The sequence below is a fragment of the Nerophis lumbriciformis genome, linkage group LG12 (assembly GCF_033978685.3).
Source record: "Nerophis lumbriciformis linkage group LG12, RoL_Nlum_v2.1, whole genome shotgun sequence".
Lineage (NCBI taxonomy): Eukaryota > Metazoa > Chordata > Actinopteri > Syngnathiformes > Syngnathidae > Nerophis > Nerophis lumbriciformis.
The window spans coordinates 21265646-21292787 of record NC_084559.2 but is presented as its reverse complement, the minus strand read 5'-3'; the positions used below and the strand labels follow the sequence as shown (position 1 = coordinate 21292787).

The following is a 27142-nucleotide window of genomic DNA, read 5'->3' as shown; positions in this document are numbered from 1 at the left end:
TTCAGACCACCAATCACCGACATGAGAGCCCAGTTCAGATTCACAATGACGATTTATTTCCTTAATAATGTCTTTGTCTCATTTTGTCCACCAAACTTGTTATGCTGTGCGTGAATGCACAAAGGTGAGTGTGGAGGTTGCCCCCCAGTGGGTTCTTCAGACCACCAATCACCGACATGAGAGCCCAGTTCAGATTCACAATGAAGATTTATTTCCTTAATAATGTCTTTGTCTCATTTTGTCCACCAAACATTTGATGCTGTGCGTGAATGCACAAAGGTGAGTGTGGAGGTTGCCCCCCCAGTGGGTTCTTCAGACCACCAATCACCGACATGAGAGCCTAGTTCAGATTCACAATGAAGACTTCTTTCTTTAATAATGTATTTGTCTCATTTTGTCCACCAAACGTTTTATGCTGTGCGTGATTGCACAAAGGTGAGTGTGGAGGTTTCCCCTCAGTGGGTTCTTCGGACCACCAATCACCGACATGAGAGCCCAGTTCAGATTCACAATGAAGACTTATTTCCTTAATAATGTCTTTGTTTTATTTTGTCCACCAAACGTTTTATGCTGTGCGTGAATGCACAAAGGTGAGTGTGGAGGTTGCCCCCCAGTGGGTTTTTTGGACCACCAATCACTGACATGAGAGCCCAGTTCAGATTCACAATAAAGATTTATTTCCTTAATAATGTCTTTGTCTCATTTTGTCCACCAAACTTGTTATGCTGTGCGTGAATGCACAAAGGTGAGTGTGGAGGTTGCCCCCCAGTGGGTTCTTCAGACCACCAATCACCGACATGAGAGCCCAGTTCAGATTCACAATGAAGACTTATTTCCTTAATAATGTCTTTGTCTCATTTTGTCCACCAAACGTTTTCTGCTGTGCGTAAATGCACAAAGGTGTGTGTGGAGGTTGCCCCTCAGTGGGTTCTTCAGACCACCAATCACCGACATGAGAGCCCAGTTCAGATTCACAATGAAGACTTATTTCCTTAATAATGTCTTTGTCTCATTTTGTCCACCAAACGTTTTATGCTGTGCATGAATGCACAAAGGTGAGTGTGGAGGTTGCTCCCCCAGTGGGTTCTTCGGACCACCAATCACCAACATGAGAGCCCAGTTCAGATTCACAATGAAGACTTATTTCCTTAATAATGTCTTTGTCTCATTTTGTCCACCAAACGTTTTATGCTGTGCATGAATGCACAAAGGTGAGTGTGGAGGTTGCTCCCCCAGTGGGTTCTTCGGACCACCAATCATCGACATGAGAGCCCAGTTAAGATTCACAATGAAGACTTATTTCCTTAATAATGTCTTTGTCTCATTTTGTCCACCAAACGTTTTCTGTTGTGCGTGAATGCACAAAGGTGAGTGTGGAGGTTGCCCCCCAGTGGGTTCTTCGGACCACCAATCACCAACATGAGAGCCCAGTTCAGATTCACAATGAAGATTTATTTCCTTAATAATGTCTTTGTCTCATTTTGTCCACCAAACGTTTTATGCTGTGCGTGAATGCACAAAGGTGAGTGTGGAGGTAGCCCCCCAGTGGGTTCTTCGGACCACCAATCACCGACATGAGAGCCCAGTTCAGATTCACAATGAAGACTTATTTCCTTAATAATGTCTTTGTCTCATTTTGTCCACCAAACGTTTTATGCTGTGCATGAATGCACAAAGGTGAGTGTGGAGGTTGCTCCCCCAGTGGGTTCTTCGGACCACCAATCACCAACATGAGAGCCCAGTTCAGATTCACAATGAAGACTTATTTCCTTAATAATGTCTTTGTCTCATTTTGTCCACCAAACGTTTTATGCTGTGCGTGAATGCACAAAGGTGAGTGTGGAGGTAGCCCCCCAGTGGGTTCTTCGGACCACCAATCACCGACATGAGAGCCCAGTTCAGATTCACAATGAAGATTTATTTCCTTAATAATGTCTCTTTGCGTTGCTTTTCAGCAATCGTCTGTCCACGTCACACTCTCGCTCTCACTCCAGCTCCAACTCCACCACGTCTCTCCTCCCGGCTGCTGCTTATAACAGAGCGACAGGTGATAAGATAACCAGGCCCAGGTGGGCCATGTACGCACCTGTCGCTGATTTTGAGGCCGGTCCTGGCACACCCCGCTTCGCTGCAGGCCCGCAGGCCATGCCCCCCCTCTACAGTGAGCTTTGTTGATTTTATTGATTTGCTGGAGTGCTTATCAGGGAACATGCTATTTAGGCTAGCTGTACGTACATATTGCATCATTATGCCTCATTTGTAGGTATATTTGAGCACATTCAATTTCCCTTACTTATGTCCTCTGTGTATTTAATTTAGATTTTCATGTCTCGTGACACATTATCTGTATGTAATATTGGCTGCATTTCTGATAGTTTTTTGTGCGCCATGTTGTTCCAGACCTCAGCAAACGTTACCCAGCTTGCAAAGATTGTAATGAATCCATTAGAAGAAGACAGCCTGTCGTTTCCTTGAACTTGGACACACACATCTATACCTTTGGCCATTCTGAGCCAGTATTTTACGGAAGTTATCTCATCCTGTGAGAAGCCTCCAATTTACTAATGATTTCCAATGTTGCAAAAATGTGTAGAATAAAAATTAAAAACACAACATTCCTGTCAACGAAGATGTGCGTCAGTCATTTTGATAGTAGGCATATATAGCTAATATAGACACTTGCATCATGTGTTGCCTTCATTATAACACTTATATAAGGCTTTTAATTTTTTGCGGCTACGAACAGATTTTTTTTTTTTTATTATTGATCCATTATGGCTCTTTCAACGTTTTGGGTTACCGACCCCTGCTATAGTGCCAAGGAAAAGTCATGGCCTACTGACTACCCAATTTGAATACCTCGCCCCCCAGTGCAGTGTGCAGCTGTTAGAGATCGATGGCGGGGCTAAGCTGAAACTATTGATGTTGCACTTCAGGAAATAAGATACTTCCATTATAAAATGATCTTACACCCTGTTCAAACTGTCACTGCTGCCTAAAAATACACTATAAACTATAAGTGTGCAAAATGCATGACCTACAACTTATTTTTATTGGCCCTATATTTAGAAAAATATCATTTATTATTAAGATATGAACATTTTTCAGGTTTTTAAGCAACTCTGACATACAGTCGTGGTCAAAAGTTTACATACACTTGTAAAGAACATAATGTCATGGCTGTCTTGAGTTTCCAATCATTTCTACAACTTTTTTGTTGTTGTTGTGATAATAGAGTGATTGGAGCACATACTTGTTGGTCACAAAAAAACATTCATGAAGTTTGGTTGCTTTTATGAATTTATTATGAGTCTACTGAAAATGTGACCAAAAGTATACATACATCAATGTTAATATTTGGGTACATGTCCCTTGGCAAGTTTCACTGCAATAAGGCGCTTTTGGTAGCCATCCACAAGCTTCTGCTTGAATTTTTGACCACTCCTTGTGACAAAATTGGTGCAGTTCAGCTAAATGTGTTGGTTTTCTGACATGGACTTGTTTCTTCAGCATTGTCCACACGTTTAAGTCAGGACTATGGGAAGGCCATTCTAACATCTTAATTCCAGCCTGATTTAGCCATTCCTTTACCACATTTGACGTGTGTCCGGGGTCATTGTCCTGTTAGAACACCCAACTGCGCCCAAAACCCAACCTCCGGGCTGATGATTTTAGGTTGCCCTGAAGAATTTGGAGGTAATCCTCCTTTTTCCTCGTCCCATTTACTCTCTGTGAAGCACCAGTTCCATTGGCAGCAAAACAGGCCCAGAGCATAATACTACCACCACCATGCTTGACTGTAGGTCTGGTGTTCCTGGGATTAAAGGCCTCACCTTTTCTCCTCCAAACATAATACTGGGTATTGTGGCCAAACAGCAAAATTTTTGTTTCATCTGACCACAGAATTTTCCTCCAGAAGGTCTTATCTTTTGTCCATGTGATGTCAGATGAAACAAAAATTGAGCTGTTTGTCAAGTGTATGTAAACTTTTGACCACGACTGTATTTTAGCACTTTAAGTCATATTTATGTCGTACATGTATTACAATATAGTGTCTTATTTTCTACTATAATATTTGGTGAATACAATAGATGTATTTGAGGGATATTCAACAAGGGGCTACTTTGGTATTCCAGGTTAAGAGGAACTCCCATTGTCATGACATTGTCAGATTAGAGCTACACTTTTAAAAGCCGTTGTTTTTGATTTTTTAAATGCAAACCAAATCCACACGCTCCTTTTGGAGCTTTGAAGAGGAAAAGGAAACACAAAGACACTATTGCTAGCGATGTAGAATGCATACACTATATGAAAAAATGGTCATTTATGGTACAGTAACATTACCATATACAGTTTAAACATTCAACAAGACATTGTATACTGTACGGCTGATTTAGTGCAACAAAAACTAGTCCCAAGTGCGAATAAAGTTTATTACAGAAGCTTTTTTTATTGTTTACACTCAATGCAGCCCTATTTGACAGCCAACTCGGGGTTGATGAGGACTCTCTGACTTAATAAGTAGGAAATCCAATCTTTGGAAGTTGAAAAGCCCTGGCTAGCAACTTGAAAATTCTGACTAGGAACTCAGAAATTCCGAATTCCCAGTTCAAATGGAACACACCATTATTGCCAGCTAGCAATTAGCGTGCTAGTTTCCAGCAAGCAATTAGCACAGTAGTTGCCAGCTACTATTAGCGGTGTTATTCTTTATTGTTTAAATATCTTTGCACTGCACAATAAATTTGTACTTTTCGGACCAGTTTAATTATTATTATTATTATTTTTTTTTTCATTTTATTTTTATTGACATCTAGCATCAGACATCCCTATCCATTACATCATATTCACATACATCATATATCTGTTGTCTGCCCTAAATGTCTAAATATGTTTTGTTTATATCCCAACCATACCACAACCCCCCCCCCCCCCCAAAAAAGGAAAGAAACATCAAAAAAACAAAGTAGTATCTACAAATACATCAAATAAACAAAACATAAATAATAATACATTAATAATAATAATAATTTCAGTTTAATTTAAAACACAATTACAGTTTTGCACAGGTAGGGGGTCCATGCGCCATCTCTACATTAGTTTAAAAGGCCTTGGCTTGGAAAAAGCTGAAAACCCCCGATACAAACAATAGAGAATGATACCATATAATAGACATTTTTATGTCATAGTACAATATATATTGTTATACCACAGGAATACTACATTAAACAAAAATATAAACGCAACTTTTGTTTTCGCTCTCTTTTTTAAAGGGGAACATTATCACAATTTCAGAATGGTTAAAACCATTAAAAATCAGTTCCCAGTGGCTTATTATATTTTTCGAAGTTTTTTAAAAAATTTTACCCATCACGCAATATCCCTAAAAAAAGCTTCAAAGTGCCTGATTTTAACCACCCGTCCATTTTCCTGTGACGTCACATAGTGAAGCCAACACAAACAAACATGGCGGAAAGAACAGCAAGCTATAGCGACATTAGCTCGGATTCAGACCCGGATTTCAGCGGCTTACGCGATTCAACAGATTACGCATATATTGAAACGGATGGTTGTAGTGTGGAGGCAGGTAGCGAAAACTAAATTGAAGAAGAAACTGAAGCTATTGAGCCATATCGGTTTGAACCGTATGCAAGCGAAACCGACGAAAACGACACGACAGCCAGCGACACGGGAGAAAGCGAGGACGAATTCGGCGATCGCCTTCTAACCAACGATTGGTATGTGTTTGTTTGGCATTAAAGGAAACTAACAACTATGAACTAGGTTTACAGCATATGAAATACATTTGGCAACAACATGCACTTTGAGAGTGCAGACAGCCCAATTTTCATCAATTAATATATTCTGTAGACATACCCTCATCCGCGCTCTTTTCCTGAAAGCTGATCTGTCCAGTTTTGGAGTTGATGTCAGCAAGCCAGGGAAGCTAGGGTCGATATTCTTCTCTTGATCATCTTCGGTGGCATAAGGGACGGTGTGAGCCAAGACATACAGGGGGTTTAGCTCGCTCGTCTGCGGGAACAAACTGCCGCCATTGTTTGCCGTGCTACCGAGGTCCTTTGTCCCTGAATTGCTCACACACTCCGGCAGATTCAATGGGGGTCTGGCGGCAGATTTCTTTGACTTTATCGTTGGAAATGCATCTGCTTTGAGTGTCGCAGGATATCCACACATTCTTGCCATCTCTGTCGTAGCATAGCTTTCGTCGGTAAAGTGTGCGGAACAAACGTCCAATTTCTTGCCACTTTCGCATCTTTGGGCCACTGGTGCAACTTGAATCCGTCCCTGTTCGTGTTGTTACACCCTCCGACAACACACCGACGAGGCATGATGTCTCCAAGGTACGGAAAACAGTCGAAAAAACGGAAAATAACAGAGCTGATTTGACTCGGTGTTTGAGAAAATGGCGGATTGCTTCCTGATGTGACGTCACGTTGTGACGTCATCGCTCCGAGAGCGAATATTAGAAAGGCGTTTAGTTCGCCAAAATTCACCCATTTAGAGTTCGGAAATCGGTTAAAAAAATATATGGTCTTTTTTCTGCAACATCAAGGTATATATTGACGCTTACATAGGTCTGGTGATAATGTTCCCCTTTAATGAGTTGAACTCAAAGATCTGAAATGTTTACTATATACACAAAAAAAAACTATTCCTCTCAAATATTGTTCAAAAATCTGTCTAGATCTGTGTTAGTGAGCATTTCTTCTTTGCCAAGATAATCCATCCCACTTCACAGGTGTGGCATATCAAGATGCGGATCAAACAGCATGATTATTGCACAGAGCCCTGTGATGAGATGGGGACTTGTCCAGGGGGTACCCTTCCGCCCGAATGGTAAATGGTAAATGGGTTATACTTGTAAAGCGCTTTTCTACCTTCGAGGTACTCAAAGCGCTTTGACACTATTTCCACATTCACCCATTCACACACAATGCAAGGCCCTTACCACGACCCATCAGGAGCAAGGGTGAAGTGTCTTGCTCAAGGACACAACGGGTGTGAGGAGGTTGGTAGAAGGTGGCCACTCTCCCAAACTGCACCACGCCGTCCCCAATGCAACTGAGATAGGCTCCAGCACTCCCCGCGACCCCGAAAGGGACACGCGGTAGAAAATGGATGGATGGGTTATTGCACAGGAGTGCCTTAAAGTTGGTCTTTACTCTCGCGTCGCGTAACTTGCGTTTCAGAGAATTTGGCCGTACATCAAACAGCCTCACAACCGCAGACCACATGTAAAACCATACCACCCAGGACCTCCACATCCAGCAGGTGCACCTCCATGATCGTCTGAGACCAGCCACCCGGACAGCTGCTGCAACAATTGGTTTGCATAACCAAATACTTACTTTGAGGGAACCTCATCTGCATGTGCCCCGTCCTCATCGGGGTTTCACCTGACTGCAGTTCGTAGAGTGGGTAAATGCTCACATTTGATGGCATCTGGCATGTTGGGAGAGGTGTTCTCTTCACGGATTAATCCCGGTTTTCACTGTTCAGGGCAGATGGCAGATAACGTGTGTGGCGTCGTGTGGGAGAGTGGTTTGCTGATGTGAATCAAGTGACCCATGGTGGGGGTGGGGTTATGGTATGGGCAGGCGTATGTCACGGACAACGGACCAGTAGTGTCATTTATTGATGACATTTTGAATGCACAGAGATACCGTGACGAGGCCCATTGTTGTGCCAATCACCCGAGACCATCACCTCATGTTGCAGCATGACAATGCATGGCCCCATGTTGCAAGGGTCTGTACACAATTCCTGGAAGATGAAAACATCCCAGTTCTTGCATGGCCAGCAGACTCTCCGGACATGTCACCCATCGAGGATGTTTGAGATGCTGTAGATCGGCGTATTTGAGTGTGTTCCATTTCCTGCCATTGAAAGCGGACCAACATTCCACAGGCCACAATCAACAACCTGATCAACTCTACGTGAAGATGTGTTGCGCTGCATGAGGCAAATGGTGGTCACACCCGATGCTGACGGCTTTTCTGACCCCCCCCAGACCCTAATAAAGCAAAACTGCACATTCAGAGTGGCCTTTTATTGTGGGCAGACTAAGGCACACCTGTGCAATAATCATGCTGTTTAATCAGCATTTTGATATGCCACACCTGTGAGGTGGGATGGGATTATCCTGGCAAAGAAGAAATGCTCATTAACACAGATTTAGACAGATTTGTGAACAATATTTGAGAGGAATAAGTCTTTTGTGTATACAGTAAAATATTTACATTTTTGAGTTCAACTCATGAAAAATTGGAGCAAAAACAAAAGTGTTGGATTTATATTTTTGTTCAGTATACTATAGATCAGGGGTCCCCAAACTACGACCCACGGGCCGGATCCGGCCCCCCCAGCATCCAAAATCCGGCCCACAGGAAGTCCCAAGTAATTTTTATTAATTTTTTTTAATTTTTTTTATTATTATTATTATTTTTTAATCTTTCCTTTCTAATCCATTTTCTACCGCTTGTTACTCTTGGTGTCTCCTAGCCGCTCAGGCAAATCATATTGTCTAAAAATGAATTTTCCCATCGATAACGTGACAATGTTAAATGTTGATAAACATCAATTTATACATATATATATATACATATATATATACATATATATATATATATATATATATATATACATACATGTATATATATATATATATATATATATATATATATATATATATATATATATATATATATATATATATATATATATATATATATACATACATATATACATATATATATATATATATACATATATATATATATATATATATATATATATATATATATATATATAATATATATATATATACAAAGCGCGATTCATCACTCCAGAGAACGCGTCCCCACTGCTCTAGAGTCCAGTGGCGACGTGCTTTACACCACTGCATCCAACGCCTTGCATTGGACTTGGTGATGCATGGCTTAGATGCAGCTGCCCGGCCATGGAAACCCATTCCATGAAGCTCTCTGCGTACTGTACGTGGGCTAATTGGTGATGTATGGCTTAGATGCAGCTGCCCGGCCATGGAAACCAATTCCATGAAGCTCTCTACGTACTGTACGTGGGCTAATTGGAAGGTCACATGATATTTGGAGCTCTGTAGCAACTGACTGTGCAGAAAGTCGGCAACCTCTTTGCACTATGCGCTTCAGCATCCGCTGACCCTTCTGTCAGTTTATGTGGCCTATCACTTTGTGGCTGAGTTGCTGTTGTTCCCAAACTCTTCCATTTTCTTATAGTAAAAGCGGACAGTTGACTTTGGAATATTTAGGAGCGAGGAATTTTCACGACTGGATTTGTTGCACAGGTGGCGTCCTGTGACAGTTCCACGCTGGAAATCACTGAGAGCGGCCCATTCTCTCACAAATGTTTGTAGAAACAGTCTCCATACCTAAGTGCTTGATTTTATACACCTGTGGCCAAGTGATTAGGACACCTGATTCTGATCACTTGGATGGGTGGCCAAATACAAAAGTAACAAAACCAAGTCCAACTCACTTTATATTGTTTTTGATAACTTTTGGTTTGACATGATGAAAACAAATAAAAAGTGAGCCAGACCATTATAGCACTGAGGGGCTTATATAAGTGGAGACTAATAAGTCTGTGGGCAGCAGCAGCCTGCATAGATCTTAAAGAGTAAAATTTATGAACGCTGTGTAATAGCTTCTCATGCCTGCTGGATGCTCCCCTGCTATAGATCCAACTTCCTATTGTGCGGTTGTTGTTGTTTTTTCCTGACCAAACAAACTCCAAACTACTTCAAATATGCAGGAAAAACCCAAGCATACCCTGATGCAAATAAGTTGGAATTTAAAAGGAAGAAACATGTTGCAATTAGTATGAAAACATTATTTTGCAGGAGTCGTTAAAAAGGCTTTTTTTCTGATTAAACTTTTTTAATCCAGACTAACCCCCCCTCACCACTTGACAACCACTTCATAATAGCTTTTTTTGTGACGAATAATGGTGGTTTCAGAGCGATGTGTGAATGTCCTCCAGTGGAACTCTCCATGCATACCAGCGCTTGAGGTGTAATTGCAGCAACAAAGTAATCTAGCGCTTTACTTTTCGTACAGTCGCACTCAGACCCGGTGTTAGTCAAGTTAAGTGTAAAAAGTATTAAAAGTGTTCAGTATGAAACATATTTCACAGAGAATGCTTGGATGGCAACAAACTGTACATCTGTGCTGTATTAGAGTAACAATTAGGGTTGTACGGTATACCGGTATTAGTATAGTACTGCGATGCTAATGAATCATAGTTGTGTCATTGCTGGTTTATGAGCATACGAGCATGTTCGGCAGCGCACAATCACGGAGTACTTACAAACAGACACTGTGTGTGGACAGAAAAGGGAGAACGGACGCATTTTGGCATAAAAACTAATAAAGGTGACGTTATAACACTGAAACGCCCTCAGGAAGAGGTGTTTTAAGACATGGCTAGCTAGCTAGCGGCTAAAGTCCAGTCTCAGTAGGCAAGGTTTTAGCTACTTCTAAATCACTAATCCTCAACCTCCATGACGACAAACAAAGTAATAATAATAATATATTTTATTTGTAAAAAGCACTTTATATTGAGTAAACAATCTCAAAGTGCTACGGTGTATTAAAAAAAAAATAAAAAAATAAAAAAGATAATAAAGAAATAAATAAAAATAAAAACTAGAACAGCCAAATAGCTACAGCTACTATGCACATCTAAAAAAAGGCCAATTTAAAAAAAAAAAGAAGGGCTTTTAAGCCTTTTTTAAAAGCATCCACAGTCTGTGGTGCCCTCAGGTGGTCAGGGAGAGCGTTCCACAGACTGGGAGCGGCGGAGCAAAAAGCCCGGTCTCCCATTGTTTGTAGCTTTGTCCACGGAGGTTGGAGGAGGTTAGCCTGGAGGTGTTGTGTGGAGGATTTGGGGGTGAGTAGTTCTTTGAGGTAGAGGGGGGGCATTTCCATGGAGGCACTGGTGGGTTAGCAGGGAGACCTTGAATTCAATCCTGAGTGGAACAGGAAGCCAGTGAAGGGATTTGAGAATAGGGGTGATGTGGTCATATTTCCGCACTCTCATCAGGATCCTAGCAGCACTATTCTGTAAGTACTGCAGCTTCTGGGTGTTGTTGCTGGGGATCCCGACAAGAAGCGCGTTGCAGTAGTCAAGTTTCTTACAAGTATCATCCCTGAAGGACGAGAAATAGCTAAACATGCTTCACTACACACCGTAGCTCACCGGCATCAAAATGGAAACAAACGCCATTTACTGTAATGATACCAAGTACAGGAGCGTTTCTCGTCAATATTACTATGATTATGTCGATATTTTTTGGCATCACAAAATCTCCTTTCGTTTTTTTAAATGTATATTATGTTTATAAACTCATGAAATACGTCCCTGGACACATGAGGACTTTGAATATGACCAATGTATGATCCTGTAACGACTTGGTATCGGATTGATACCCAAATTTGTGGTATCATCCAAAACTAATGTAAAGCATCCAAACAACAGAAAAATCAGTGATTATTACATTTTAACAGAAGTGTAGATAGATCATGTTAAAAGAGAAAGTAAGCAGATATTAACAGTAAATGAACAAGTAGATTAATAATTCATTTTCTACCACTTGTCCTTAATAATGTCGACAAAATAATAAAATGGAAAATGACACAATATGTTACTGCATTTGTCAGCAGCTAAATTAGGAGCCTTTGTTTGTTTACTTACTACTAAAAGACATGTTGTCTAATATGTTCACTATTTTATTTAAGGACAAACTTGCAATAAGAAACATATGTTTAATGTACCCTAATATTTTTTTGTTAAAATAAATCCAATAATGCATTTTTTTGTGGTCCCCTTTATTTAGAAAAGTATCGAAAAGTACCAAAAATTATCGAAACAATTTTGGTACCGTTACCAAAATATTGGTATCGGGACAACTCTAGTAACAACTACAAAATTCCCACGGAAATTTTGATGTGCCTACTATCTGTGTCCTGGACCTCTGGCCGGGGGTCGCGGTAAGCCACCGTATTTATTAGATGGTGCCGAGCGTCTGAATCCGTGAGTTTTAGGTATAACTGTACAGAAAGAGTCACAGAGCTAGCCTAAAACAGTAGCATGGTAACATAAAAATGCTAACTCTTAGCATGTGTGCTAAAGATAGTATGATAACAGTCAACATGTTTCATATACCAAGTTATATGACTCAAAGGGGTATGGCTCCGATGGCCATCCAGCCAAAACCAAACTTTGGACGTCAAAACTTTTTAGCCGGGGTTAAAGTAGACAACTGTACGGACACAATGAGACATTAAGCACCGAGTTACAAGAAATAATAGCTGAGCTACCAGAGGAGGTAATCTTGTCTTTTTTGGCGTTTGTCTCAGATTAATCGTCCATTAAAATGAGTGTACCCATTCAATTGGCCCATTTTTTTGGTTTATCGTGACACGTAATGTTCCCAATTTAAAGTACCGCAGGAGGCGCGAGTGAGACCTTTCCGACGGTATAACATATGTGGGGGTTCATTGACTCGTTATAAAAGACAAGTTGTCTTGTATGTTCACTATTTTATTCAAGGACAAAATTGCAATAAGAAACATATGTTTAATGTACCCTAAGATTTTTTGTTGAAATAAAGCTAACAATGCATTTTTTTGTGGTCCCCTTTACTTAGAAAAGTATCGAAAAGTACCGAAAATTATCGATATAATTTTGGTACCTGTACCAAAATATTGGGATCGGGACAACACTAGTAACAACTACAAAATTCCCACGGAAATTTTGATGGGCCTGCTATGTGTGACCTGGACCTCTGGCAGGGCGTCGCGGTAAGCCACCGTACTTATTAGATGGTGCCGAGTGTCTGAATCCGTGAGTTTTAGGTATAACTGTACAAAAAGAGTCACAAAGCTAGCCTAAAACAGTAGAAAAATGCTGACTCTTAGCATGTGTGCTAAAGATAGTATGATCATATACCAAGTTATATGACTCAAAGGGGTATGGCTCCGATGGCCATCCAGCCAAAACCAAACTTTGGACGTCAAAACTTTTTAGCCGGGGTTAAAGTAGACAACTGTCATAACGGGGGGGTCGCAGCTAACTGCGAGGTTTGTTCTCCCAGGATGCAAACAGACTATTCCGGACAGGACTTGAAGTTAGGAACATATTTATTTTCTCAATTAATCCTACACATCACAAAGACCGGAACCAAACAAAAGAAAAGTGTGCCGTTCACACGAGAAGCTAAACTTAAAGCAGGAAACATAGAAGCTAAACACTTAACATGGACTATGGCATGGAATAAACACAATTTACTGTGGCATGAAACAACTAACACTTACGTGGAGACGGCATTAATCGAACAACTAGCATAAACTTGGAATCGGACATGAAAACGAGCAGCATGAACTATGGTATCGTATGAAACAAGCAATGATGCCAGGACGACTGACTGGCAAAGACAGGCTTGAATAATGGTTTCTTGATTAGAGCAGGTACGTGTACCGAACACCAGAGGCAGGTGAAACCCAATAAGTCGCCATTGTAACTAAAACAAACAAGGGTGCACAAAAACAGGAACTACTGGAGTCTAAAACTAACAGAACATAACAAAAACATGATCCGGACCACGAATCATGACAACAACTGTACGAACAAAATGAGATGTTAAGCACCGAGCTACAAGAAAGAATAGATGAACTACAAGAGGAGGTAATCTTGTCTTTTTGGCGTTTGTCTCAGATTAATCGTCCATTAAAATGAGTGTATCCATTCAATTGGCCCACTTTTTTGGTTTATACGTGAATAGTGTCGCCATGGTAATACAAAATGTTCCCAATTTAAAGTACCGCCGTATGCGCGAGTGAGATCTTTCCGACGGTATAACATATGTTGGGGTTCATTGACCGGTTCGTCTCGTATTAAGTGTAAGAGAAACGTGCGGAACAAGAATAATAAAGTTTGAAGTATGAGTAGGGGTGTAACGGTACGTGTATTTGTATTGAACCGTTTCGGTACGGGGGTTTCGGTTCAGTTCGGAGGTGTACCGAACGAGTTTCCATATGAACATATTCCTTCTGTCTCTGTTTCTGTCAGAACTCTACACAGCACCCACCATTGTCCCACCCACACAACCATCTGATTGGTTACAAACAGAGCGGTAACAGCCAATCAGCAGTGTGTATTCAGAGCTCATGTAGTCAGTGCTTAGCGTTTAGCAGGTAAGCATCAGGCAGCGGACTTTGCCCAAATTATAATAAACACCTCCCAGTCAACTACTAGTAACATCACTATGAGCCCGTTGACCTTCTAGAAACATAAAAGGCAGCTCAGCTCGCTCGCAGTCCTGGCTTGAGGTGAAGGCTAATTCGCTTTTAGCGTAACGTTAGCTCATTTTGCAGTGTGTGTGTGTGTGTGTGTGTTACGGACAGCAAAGCCCTGTCTGTCTGTTATTTCACTTGACCTTTTTCTGTGTTGATTGAGCTGTGTTGAAGCAGCAAAAAATGACATTATGCTAAATGAAAAGTTTCTGTCTCTGATAGTTGATACAATAATGTAAGTGCATCATTAAGCCTACATGAACTCCATGGTGTTCAGGGATGAATAGTCTCTCCTATTGCTATTGTACCATTTTTTTCAGCTATAGTTACATTAAACATTAGTAATGTAGCAGCCTAGTTTTGAATGGCAGGGTCCCTGCTATCACATGTTGATAAAAATATAACATTTACATAATAAAAATCAACTACAGGCTTCCCAAATGCTGTAATAAATTAAGCATGATGAGTTGACTGTAGAAGAAAAGTTTTGTGATTTTATTTAATCCGAGCATCAACTTGAGGCAGTTTAATGTTGATTAACGTGGGCAGAATTATTATAGTGTTCCCAATGTTAAAAGGATAAAGCCATTGTTTACAAATTTGGTAAATAAATAACCAAAAAAATGTATATTTTGTTGTTTTCTTACTGTACCGAAAATGAACCGAACCGTGACCTCTAAACCGAGGTACGTACCAAACCATACTTGCCAACCTTGAGACCTCCGATTTGATGGGGGGTGGGGGGGTGGTCGGGGTGGGGTGGGGGCGTGGTTGGGGGCGGGGCTAAGAGGGGAGGAGTATATTTACAGCTAGAATTTACCAAGTCAAGAATTTCATATATATATATATATATGTATATATAAGAAATACTTGACTTTCAGTGAATTCTAGCTATATATATATTTAATTTATTATATATATATATACAGGTAAAAGCCAGTAAATTAGAATATTTTGAAAAACTTGATTTATTTCAGTAATTGCATTCAAAAGGTGTAACTTGTACATTATATTTATTCATTGCACACAGACTGATGCATTCAAATGTTTATTTCATTTAATTTTGATGATTTGAAGTGGCAACAAATGAAAATCCAAAATTCCGTGTGTCACAAAATTAGAATATTACTTAAGGCTAATACAAAAAAGGGATTTTTAGAAATGTTGGCCAACTGAAAAGTATGAAAATGAAAAATATGAGCATGTACAATACTCAATACTTGGTTGGAGCTCCTTTTGCCTCAATTACTGCGTTAATGCGGTGTGGCATGGAGTCGATGAGTTTCTGGCACTGCTCAGGTGTTATGAGAGCCCAGGTTGCTCTGATAGTGGCCTTCAACTCTTCTGCGTTTTTGGGTCTGGCATTCTGCATCTTCCTTTTCACAATACCCCACAGATTTTCTATGGGGCTAAGGTCAGGGGAGTTGGCGGGCCAATTTAGAACAGAAATACCATGGTCCGTAAACCAGGCACGGGTAGATTTTGCGCTGTGTGCAGGCGCCAAGTCCTGTTGGAACTTGAAATCTCCATCTCCATAGAGCAGGTCAGCTGCAGGAAGCATGAAGTGCTCTAAAACTTGCTGGTAGACGGCTGCGTTGACCCTGGATCTCAGGAAACAGAGTGGACCGACACCAGCAGATGACATGGCACCCCAAACCATCACTGATGGTGGAAACTTTACACTAGACTTCAGGCAACGTGGATCCTGTGCCTCTCCTGTCTTCCTCCAGACTCTGGGACCTCGATTTCCAAAGGAAATGCAAAATTTGCATGGTTGGGTGATGGTTTGGGGTGCCATGTCATCTGCTGGTGTCGGTCCACTCTGTTTCCTGAGATCCAGGGTCAACGCAGCCGTCTACCAGCAAGTTTTAGAGCACTTCATGCTTCCTGCTGCTGACCTGCTCTATGGAGATGGAGATTTCAAGTTCCAACAGGACTTGGCGCCTGCACACAGCGCAAAATCTACCCGTGCCTGGTTTACGGACCATGGTATTTCTGTTCTAAATTGGCCCGCCAACTCCCCTGACCTTAGCCCCATAGAAAATCTGTAGGGTATTGTGAAAAGGAAGATGCAGAATGCCAGACCCAAAAACGCAGAAGAGTTGAAGGCCACTATCAGAGCAACCTGGGCTCTCATAACACCTGAGCAGTGCCAGAAACTCATCGACTCCATGCCACGCCGCATTAACGCAGTAATTGAGGCAAAAGGAGCTCCAACCAAGTATTGAGTATTGTACATGCTCATATTTTTCATTTTCATACTTTTCAGTTGGCCAACATTTCTAAAAATCCCTTTTTTGTATTAGCCTTAAGTAATATTCTAATTTTGTGACACACGGAATTTTGGATTTTCATTTGTTGCCACTTCAAATCATCAAAATTAAATTAAATAAACATTTGAATGCATCAGTCTGTGTGCAATGAATAAATATAATGTACAAGTTACACCTTTTGAATGCAATTACTGAAATAAATCAAGTTTTTCAAAATATTCTAATTTACTGGCTTTTACCTGTATATGTATATGTATATATATATATATATATATATATATATATATATATATATATATATATATATATATATATATATATATATATAAATATAAAAGAAATACTTGAATTTCAGTGTTCATTTATTTACACATATACACACACATAACACTCATCTACTCATTGTTGAGTTAAGGGTTTAATTGTCCATCCTTGTTCTATTCTCTGTCACTATTTTTCTAACCATGCTGAACACCATTTCGCAGGTACCCAGAAAGGTTTCGAGTACCACCAAAAAAACTGAATCTCTGAAGACAGTATAAAAATCTGTGTTAAAGGTGTACAAATACTGTTTGTATAATAAGCATGTTATTTTTTTTTTACAAATGAGGGTTAAGAGTTCAGTACTAAAAAAAAAAAAAAAAGAATGTGGCTTAAGTACAGTTTTTTAATTGAGCTGCTGCATTTTTTGGTTAGGTTGTTTATTTATTTTGAGTAACTTCTATACATTTCTAAAAGGGGAATATTGTAATAGAGTGCTCTATGTTTGTCTGTTGCCATCTCCTGGTGAATGTTGGCTATAGCATACTGGGGTTACTTTTTGGTTGGCCAACAATTTACGTGGTGTTGCGCACCTGACGTCACTCAGGTCCGCATGGAGCTGGAGGGGGCGTGGCTTCCAGCTCCGCCTGAATTTCGGGAGATTTTCAGGAGAAAATTTGTCCCGGGAGGTTTTTGGGAGAGGCGCTGAATTTCGGGAGTCTCCCGGAAAATCCGGGAGGGTTGGCAAGTATGTACCAAACCGGCATTTTTGTGTACCATTACACCCCTAAGTATGAGCAATAATAATATGGGCTGCTTGCATTGCAGCAGGCCCATAATAACATGATACTTTATTAATCCGCCATTCTGTACACTCAATAACAAATGTAAAACTGTGTTATTTCCTTCTCAATGACCACTATGTCTGTTCCCAGTAGAGCAAAAACATTGCTGTAATTGAATAATCTCACCATATTGTGTCAAGACCTTTAGATTAAAAGATAATTCCGATGAAGTATAAAAACAAGGAAAGCTTGACTTGACGTAGTAAAAACATGCTTACTGTATATCCCCTTAAGTATGCATTAACACAGATATGCGTAACCTGCAACCCAGCCATCGCATCTTGTTTGTTTGGTTTATGACTAGCTCTGCTTAATAATAGGTGCAGAAATACTATAACACATGCATTAAATGCAACGATTACAGCAAATGCAGCTGGAGCCATGAACACAGAAAGGCAAAGGAAACGCAGTGTAAAGTGACTGTGTATGGTCTCTGCAGGGGTTCTGCTCATTTCATGACATTTTAGAAGGGATTAGTCATAATGACTGAGTGAGAAACATGTTAACCCATAACCAAGTTGTGATAAACAATGTTTGTTATTCACCCCGAATGGGGAAAACAACCTAATGAGGTCAATTCAAATACTTTGCGAGGAGCTCTGATAGTCATAACCATGCTTAGTCTTAGGACTCTGTAAGCAATAACACGTTTGTGCTGATATAACACCACTTCTCATATTCCTTTCGAGGTGGAGAGTATTGGAATAATGCAGCCAACGTTTGCTTACCCGCACATTTGTCTTTTTTCCCCTTGCAATGTTTTCTGCACAGATTAGAGCTTCACTTTTGAACGCATTTATTTTTTCAAGGCGGAATTAATCTTGCAGTCTGGACTTGAATCTCAATGGACCTCTTTTTGGGGGGGGGGGGATCACTGAGCCTGAATGAGCTGGCCTGAATAAAATATGTGTCCACTGTACTGTACGTACAGCACCAAAACAAATCTGTAACATGGGATGCATTCCATAATGAGCTGGGGCCATTACCGTATTTTTCGGAGTATAAGTCGCACCGGAGTATAAGTCGCACCTGCCGAAAATGCATAATAAAGAAGGAAAAAACATATATAAGTCGCACTGGAGTATAAGTCGCATTTTTGGGGGAAATGTATTTGATAAAACCCAACACCAAGAATAGACATTTGAAAGGCAATTTAAAATAAATAAAAGAATAGTGAACAACAGGCTGAATAAGTGTACGTTATATGAGGCATAAATAACCAACTGAGAACGTGCCTGGTATGTTAACTGTCGGAGGCAGATATTTACATATATCCGAATTTAAGTGTTACTTCTTTTCTTTCATAGTCATATTTGAAAACAGCTTGTGTTTTTCCATTTATTCTCTTTCTGTTTCTCTGCAAGTAAACTGTGTGTGTTAACCTTGAATTATTTGGAATGTGTTTTGACTAGAGAGATAATGTGCATGTGTTTTGACTAGAGAGATGAGAGAGGGGAGAGGGTTTTGGGGTCGGGAAGACAGACCATCTTAGCGGGGCGATCCGAATGCTCTATGCTGTCTCTGTCAATGTATATATGCAAAATTTTGCAAATATATTACAAAATACCTATTCTGTCTCTGGTGGTTTTTCAACTCAGCTTTAAGTGTCGTAAAGAGCTTGGGAGCGACTTGTGACTTGAATTCCCTGGGAGGAACAACTGGTCATAAAACGCAACATAACGTAACATATTATGGTAAGAGTCATTCAAATAACTATAACATATAGAACATGCTATACGTTTACCAAACAATCTGTCACTCCTAATCGCTAAATCCCAAGAAATCTTCTACGTCTAGTCTCTTACGTGAATGAGCTGAATAATATTATTTGATATTTTACGATAATGTGTTAATAATTTCACACAAGTCGCTCCTGAGTATAAGTCGCACCCCCAAACTATGAAATAAACTGCGACTTATAGTCAGAAAAATACGGTAATTCCAACCAAGACTTTTGACCTTATTTGGTGAGAAAAACATCCCAGTTCTTTAGATTAAATCAACCATAAATAGCACTCATCTGAAACAGAAAAGACATCTGAGATGAGATTTGAATGTCTAAACCAGTGGTTCTTAACCTGGGTTCGATCGAACCCTAGGGGTCCGGTGAGTCGGCCTCAGGGGTTCGGCGGAGCCTCCGCCACGGAGGTAAAGAGACATCCGACTTATCGTGTAAATAAAAACTTCTCCCTATCAGCGTATTTTGGATACCCCCAAACAATGTTCCCTCTTATTTTCCATCTGATTTGCAGGTTTTTTGATTGATTGATTGAAACTTTTACTACCAGATTGCAAAGGAAGAGAATACACAGTACAGTTTACACAGTACAGTACATATTCCGTACAATTGACCACTAAATGGTAACACCCCAATAAGTTTTCCAACTAGTTTAAGTCGGGGTCCACGTCAATCAACCGCATGATGTTAGTGCACCAGTCGAGGAAAATGAGCAAACTACAAACCCCGTTTCCATATGAGTTGGGAAATTGTGTTAGATGTAAATATAAACAAAATACAATGATTTGCAAATCCTTTTCAACCCATATTCAATAGAATGCACAACAAAGACAAGATATTTGATGTTCAAACTCATAAACGTTTTTCTTTTTTTGCAAATAATAATTAACTTAGAATTTCATGGCTGCGACACGTGCCAAAGTAGTTGGGAAAGGGCATGTTCACCACTGTGTTACATGGCCTTTCCTTTTAACAACACACAGTAAACGTTTGGGAACTAAGGAGACACATTTTTTAAGCTTCTCAGGTGGAATTCTTTCCCATTCTTGCTTGATGTACAGCTTAAGTTGTTCAACAGTCCGGGGGTCTCCGTTGTGCTATTTTAGGCTTCATAATGCGCCACACATTTTCAATGGGAGACAGGTCTGGACTACAGGCAGGCCAGTCTAGTACCCGCACTCTTTTACTATGAAGCCACGTTGATGTAACACGTGGTTTGGCATTGTCTTGCTGAAATAAGCAGGGGCGTCCATGGTAACGTTACTTGGATGGCAACATATGTTGCTCCAAAAGCTGTATGTACCTTTCAGCATCAATGGCTCCTTCACAGATGTGTAAGTTACCCATGTCTTGGGCACTAATACACCCCCATACCATCACAGATGCTGGCTTTTACACTTTGCGCCTATAGCAATCCGGATGGTTCTTTTCCTCTTTGGTCCGGAGGACACGACGTCCACAGTTTCCAAAAACAATTTGAAATGTGGACTCGTGAGAACACAGAACACTTTTCCACTTTGTATCAGTCCATCTTAGATGAGCTCAGGCCCAGCGAAGCCGACGGCGTTTCTGGGTGTTGTTGATAAAGGGTTTTCGCCTTGCATAGGAGAGTTTTAACTTGCACTTACAGATGTAGCGACCAACTGTAGTTACTGACAGTGGGTTTCTGAAGTATTCCTGAGCCCATGTGGTGATATCCTTTACACACTGATGTCGCTTGTTGATGCAGTACAGCCTGAGGGATCGAAGGTCATGGGCTTAGCTGCTTACGTACAGTGATTTCTCCACATTCTCTGAACCCTTTGATGATATTACGGACCGTAGATGGTGAAATCCCTAAATTCCTTGCAATAGCTGGTTGAGAAAGGTTTTTCTTAAACTGTTCAACAATTTGCTCAGGCATTTGTTGACAAAGTGGTGACCCTCGCCCCATCCTTGTTTGTGAATGACTGAGCATTACATGGAAGCTGCTTTTATACCCAATCATGGCACCCACCTGTTCCCAATTTGCCTGTTCACCTGTGGGATGTTCCAAATAAGTGTTTGATGAGCATTCCTCAACTTTATCAGTATTTATTGCCACCTTTCCCAACTTCTTTGTCACGTGTTGCTGGCATCAAATTCTAAAGTTAATGATTATTTGCAAAAAAAAAAAATGTTTATGAGTTTGAACATCAAATATGTTGTCTTTGTAGCATATTCAACTGAATATGGGTTGAAAAGGATTTGCAAATCATTGTATTCCGTTTATATTTACATCTAACACAATTTCCCAACTCATATGGAAACGGGGTTTGTACATAAATAACATCCTGTAATTTCATTTTGATATTTTTTTATCTTGATAGATTGAAAATTGACACCAATGAGTTGACTGATGAACATCATCACATAATTTATTCAGAAAGTACAAAAATCCGAGCCATTTGATTTTACGTGAATTGATACCGGGATTTGATCAGTGCCTATAAGCATACCGGAATTGGTATGCATCCTTACAGAGGAGTGGAATTTGCCATAGGTGCATAGGCAGTCAAATTCCATGTTTTCATTTCCACTATTTTTAATGATGGATGGTTTGATCAGATATTCAGTATCCCTCCATTGTAGATCGGAACTAAAATATAACCTGCTCGATCCGATCGAGAAGCCCAAATTGCGTGACATGCAATAAACGGGGCAAGGCATTGTAGCACATAGTAGTTAGCTAACACAGCTGCTAGAGCGTGAGTCACTTAGCCTGACGGTGTGGAGATACTTTACGTGCAAAGAAGAGAAAAGTAGTCGAGTGCAATGTGTGCGACGCGACGGTCTCATGGGGCGGCAGCAGCATTTCAACACCACAAATCTGATGAACCATTTGCAGAATCATCAGAGTAAGTATTGCAGTGAGGAGGATTCAGAGTTGTTAGACATTTAGTGCTGAGGAGAAAAGGTGAATTGCAACAGTCTTTTTAGTCTACTGCAGTTTTGGGAGATTTTGCTGTACACCTTAGACACGCCTTGAGTCTCTTTAGCACACACTGCGCTATTATCCATGGAAAGAGAAGCGAAATGACGGCTAAGAAGGCCAGAATGTTCATCTTTCTGAAAAACAACACGAAGGGACGACATTTATTGTACTTTTGTGAGTCCCTATGTACTAAAAAATGTTGGGTTAAAAAAAATAAAAAATAATAATATATATATATATATATATATATATATATATATATATATATATATATATATATATATATATATATATATATATATATATATATGTAGATATCTACATCCTGAAAATATGCAAACAAAACTGTCTTTAGATAATTGATACTTCAAACTTGCATAAATAAATATTAAGGAATATAACATAACTTGGCTTCTGAGAGCTTCAAAATGTAATGAATAAAATGCTAAAGTTGTTGATACACAAGCAATTATTTTAATAATTAAATATGGTCATTTTAAATGAATTATTATGATAATTTAAAATCAATTATTTGAAATATGTTTATTTTAGTGTATAATTCTATGGCTGGATGTAATAAGGAGTCACGAATACAATTAATTTTGATGTTTTTAGCTAAATATAGTAAAAATGTATTATTATTATTATTTTTTTTAAATTAATAAATATATTTATTTTTAGGTAAAATAAACATAATAATACAATTTATCTCTAGTCTGGATGATTGAGTTCTTGTCACCCTGTTGTCCTCCCGTCACGAAAAAAGGCTGTCCTCACTCAGGTCCGCATGGAGTTGGAGGGGGCGTGGCTTCCCGCTCCGGCTGAAAATCGGGAGATTTTCGGGAGAATATTTGTCCCGGGAGTTTTTCGGGAGAGGCGCTGAATTTCGGGAGTCTCCCGGAAAATTCGGGAGGGTTGGCAAGTATGGAAAAGAGCGAAACCCCTTATTTGAGTTATTTTAACTCAACATTTTGGGGTAATTTTTTCAACCCAACTTATGCGTTGAATTATTTAACCAAAAAGTTGAGTTATGCTAATTTAATGTTGGGTTATTCCCAACCAAACTATTGGATTAAATTATTTATCCCAAATGTTGAGTTATGCTAACTTAATGTTGGTTGATTCTAGGGCTGCAACAACTAATCGATTAAATCGATTATAAAAATAGTTGTTAGTTGCAGCCCTTGTTGATTCATAACCCAACTATTGTGTTTAATTTATTTAACACAAAAGCTGAGTTATGCTCACTACAATGTTGGGTTAACCCAACTTTTGCGTTGAATTATTTAACCAAGAAGATGAGTTATGCTAACTTAATGTTGGGTTATTCCCAACCAAACTATTGGATTAAACAATTTAACCCACATGTTGAGTTATGCTAACTTAATGTTGGTTGATTCATAACCCAACTATTGGGTTTAATTTATTTAACACAAAAGCTGAGTTATGCTCACTACAATGTTGGGTTAATCCAACTTTTGCGTTGAATTATTTAACCAAAAAGTTGAGTTATGCTAACTTAATGTTGGGTTATTCCCAACCAAATTATTGGATTGAATAATTTAACCCAAACGTTGAGTTATGCTAACTTAATGTTGGTTGATTCTAGGGCTCCAACAACTAATCGATTACATCGATTAAAATCGATTAAAATCGATTATAAAAATAGTTGGCGATTAATTTAGTCATCGATTCGTTGGATCTATGCTATGCGCATGCGCAGAGGCCTTTTTTTTTTTTATAAACCTTTATTTATAAACTGCAACATTTACAAACAGCTGAGAAACAATAATCAAAATAAGTATGGTGCCAGTATGCTGTTTTTTTTTCAATAAAATACTGGAAAGGATAGAAATGTAGTTTGTCTCTTTTATACGATTATTAATGGATTAATCAAAGTAATAATCGACAGATTAATCGATTATCAAAATAGTTGTTAGTTGCAGCCCTAGTTGATTCATAACCCAACTATTGGGTTTAATTTATTTAACACAAAAGCTGAGTTATGCTCACTACAATGTTGGGTTAACCCAACTTTTGCGTAGAATTATTTAACCGAAAAGTTGAGTTATGCTAACTTAATGTTGGGTTATTCCCAACCAAACTATTGGATTAAATTATTTAACCCAAACGATGAGTTATGCTAATTTAATGTTGGTTGATTCATAACCCAACTATTGGGGGAGTTCCACAAACTTCGTTAAACCCAGATTCCGATCCAACAAAGGTCTTAACTCATTCTCCTTCTATGCCACATCAATATGGAATGCACTCCCAACAGGTGAAAAAGAAAGTGCATCTCTATCCTCCTTCAAAAACGCACTAAAACAACACCTCCAGGCAACTTTCACCCTTACCTAACACCCTCCCCCCTCCACATCCCAGCTCCCCGGATTGTAAATAACCAAATGTAAATAATCAAATGTATTTCTAATGTATATACTTGTTCTTATGCTATCTGAACTCACTATGATCTCTGCTCACTGTACATACCCTACCAAGTCAGACCTATAAACACACTCCGCAACCTTGTGGACAGCCTTCCCAGAAGAGTTGAAGCTGTATTAGCTGTGAAAATTGGACCGACATCATATTGAACCCTATGGGTTAGGAATGGGATGGCACTTCAAGGTCATATGTGAGTCAAGGCAGGTGGCCAAATACATTTGGCAATATAGTGTACATAACTGGTACTGGCCCACCCTTAGTATGGTACTGGCCCACCCTTAGTATTATTTTTAAAAGAAGCTTGTTAAAATATCCTTTACCGTATGGTCGAACTTCCTAATGTGTTGGGTGTGTGATGACTGATTAGAACACTTGGCTGCGTATAATTTACAGCTTTGCAGTGTGCTGTAGAAGCAACTTTAGGAGCAAAAGAGATACTGTATCCTCCTGGGACACGGTCTTGTTTTTGCGGTCAGCCCTCGGCAAGGTGTAGGTACATGTGGATTGTTTTTAACTCCCCAGCTGCCGACAATACTCTCTATATCAGTGTTTTTCAACCTTTTCTGAGCCGAGGCACTTTTTTTTTTCATTGAAAAAATTCTGAGGCACGCCACCAGCAGAAAACATTAAAAAATGAAACTCAGCAGCCGATATTGACAATAAAAAGTCGCAATTGTTTGATATGAATTCAAACCATAATCAACCATGCATCACTATAGCTCGTCTCAAAGTAGGTGTATTGTCATATTATTTTGAGTTTTTTGGTGTTTTCCTGTGTGTAGTGTTTTAGTTCTTGTCTTGCGCTCCTATTTTGTTGTTGATTGTCATGTCATTTACGGATGTACTTTGTGGACGCCGTCTGCTCCACACGCTGTAAGTCTTTGCTGTCGTCCAGCATTCTGTTTTTGTTTACTGTGCAGCCAGTTCAGTTTTAGTTTTGCATAACCTTCCCTAAGCTTCAATGCCTTTTCTTATTTTTGGTTTAAGCATTAGATACCTTTTTACCTGCAAACCATTGTCGTCGTTCCCTACATCTACAAGGCAATTAGCTACCTGCTGCCAACTACTGATATGGAAGAATATTACACGGTTACTCTGCCGAGCTCTAGACAGTAAAGAAACTCAACGTCGTCACATTTACGGATTATAATTACTGGTTTGCAAAAAATATTTTTAACCCAATTAGGTGAAATTAGATAATCTCCCACGGCATACCAGACTGGTTGAAAAACACAGCTCTATATCACGACACAACTGCTTTAAACAAGCTTACGTGCAACACTCTCGATGGGTTTTGCCTTTAGACTCCTGCAGCTGATAAGATATTTTTTGCTGGAACGTAAAGAAGAGACTTACTTCTTTCCCGGCATTGGAGCCTTCTTCTGACAAAGAACAGCGATGACTCCATCTGCACCGACATCCAGCGTGATGTCCCACAGTAAAGAGTTACTCGGTGTCGCCGTACGAAAGGTCACGCCTTTCTTAATTGTAGCTCTGTTGGAAAAAAAAATAAAAAATTCAAAGGTCAAGAATGTGATAAATGACTTTTTAAAAACGCCCCTGTGTACACAGACGTAGGGAGAAGTACAGAGCGCCACACAAGTGAATGCAAAGCATACTTGATCCACAGCCATACAGGTCACACTGAGGGTGGCCGTACAAACAACTTTAACACTGTTACAAATATGCGCCACACGGTGAACCCACACCAAACAAGAATGACAAACACATTTCATAACATAAACATAACATAAACACAACAGAACAAATACCCAGAACCCCTTGCAGTACTAACTCTTCCGGGACGCTACAATATACACCCCTCGCTACCCCTTACGCCCCCATCTCAACCCCGCCCACCTCAACCTCCTCATGCTCTCTCAGAAAGAGCATTTTCCAAATTCCAAGCTGCTGTTTTGAGGCGTGTTAAAAAAAAAAAAGCACTTTGTGTCTTCAATAATAAATATGGCAGTGCCATGTTGGCATTTTTTTCCATAACGTGAGTTTATTTTGGAAAACCTTGTTACATTGTTTAATGCATCCAGCGGGGCATCACAACAAAATTAGGCATAATAATGTGTTGATTCCACCACTGTATATATCGGTATCGGTTGATATCGGAATCGGTAATTAAGAGTTGGACAATATCGGAATATAGGATATCGGCAAAAAAGCCATTATCAGACATCTCTAATCATTAAGACTAGAGATGTCCGATAATATCGGCCTGCCGATATTATCGGCCGATAAATGCATTAAAATGTAATATC

At 39.6% G+C, this 27142-nt stretch overlaps 1 protein-coding gene across 2 annotated transcripts in view; it reads right to left on the bottom strand.

The window, feature by feature from the left end:
- Positions 1 to 27142, bottom strand: part of LOC133623098 (transmembrane protein 132D) — a 132405-nt gene that overhangs the window by 41597 nt on the left and 63666 nt on the right. For both annotated transcript variants that reach the window (XM_061986088.1, XM_061986089.1), the window contains one exon: positions 26229 to 26366. In XM_061986088.1, the coding sequence (XP_061842072.1) occupies positions 26229 to 26366 (138 nt within the window). The remainder of the gene's footprint in view (positions 1 to 26228; positions 26367 to 27142) is intronic.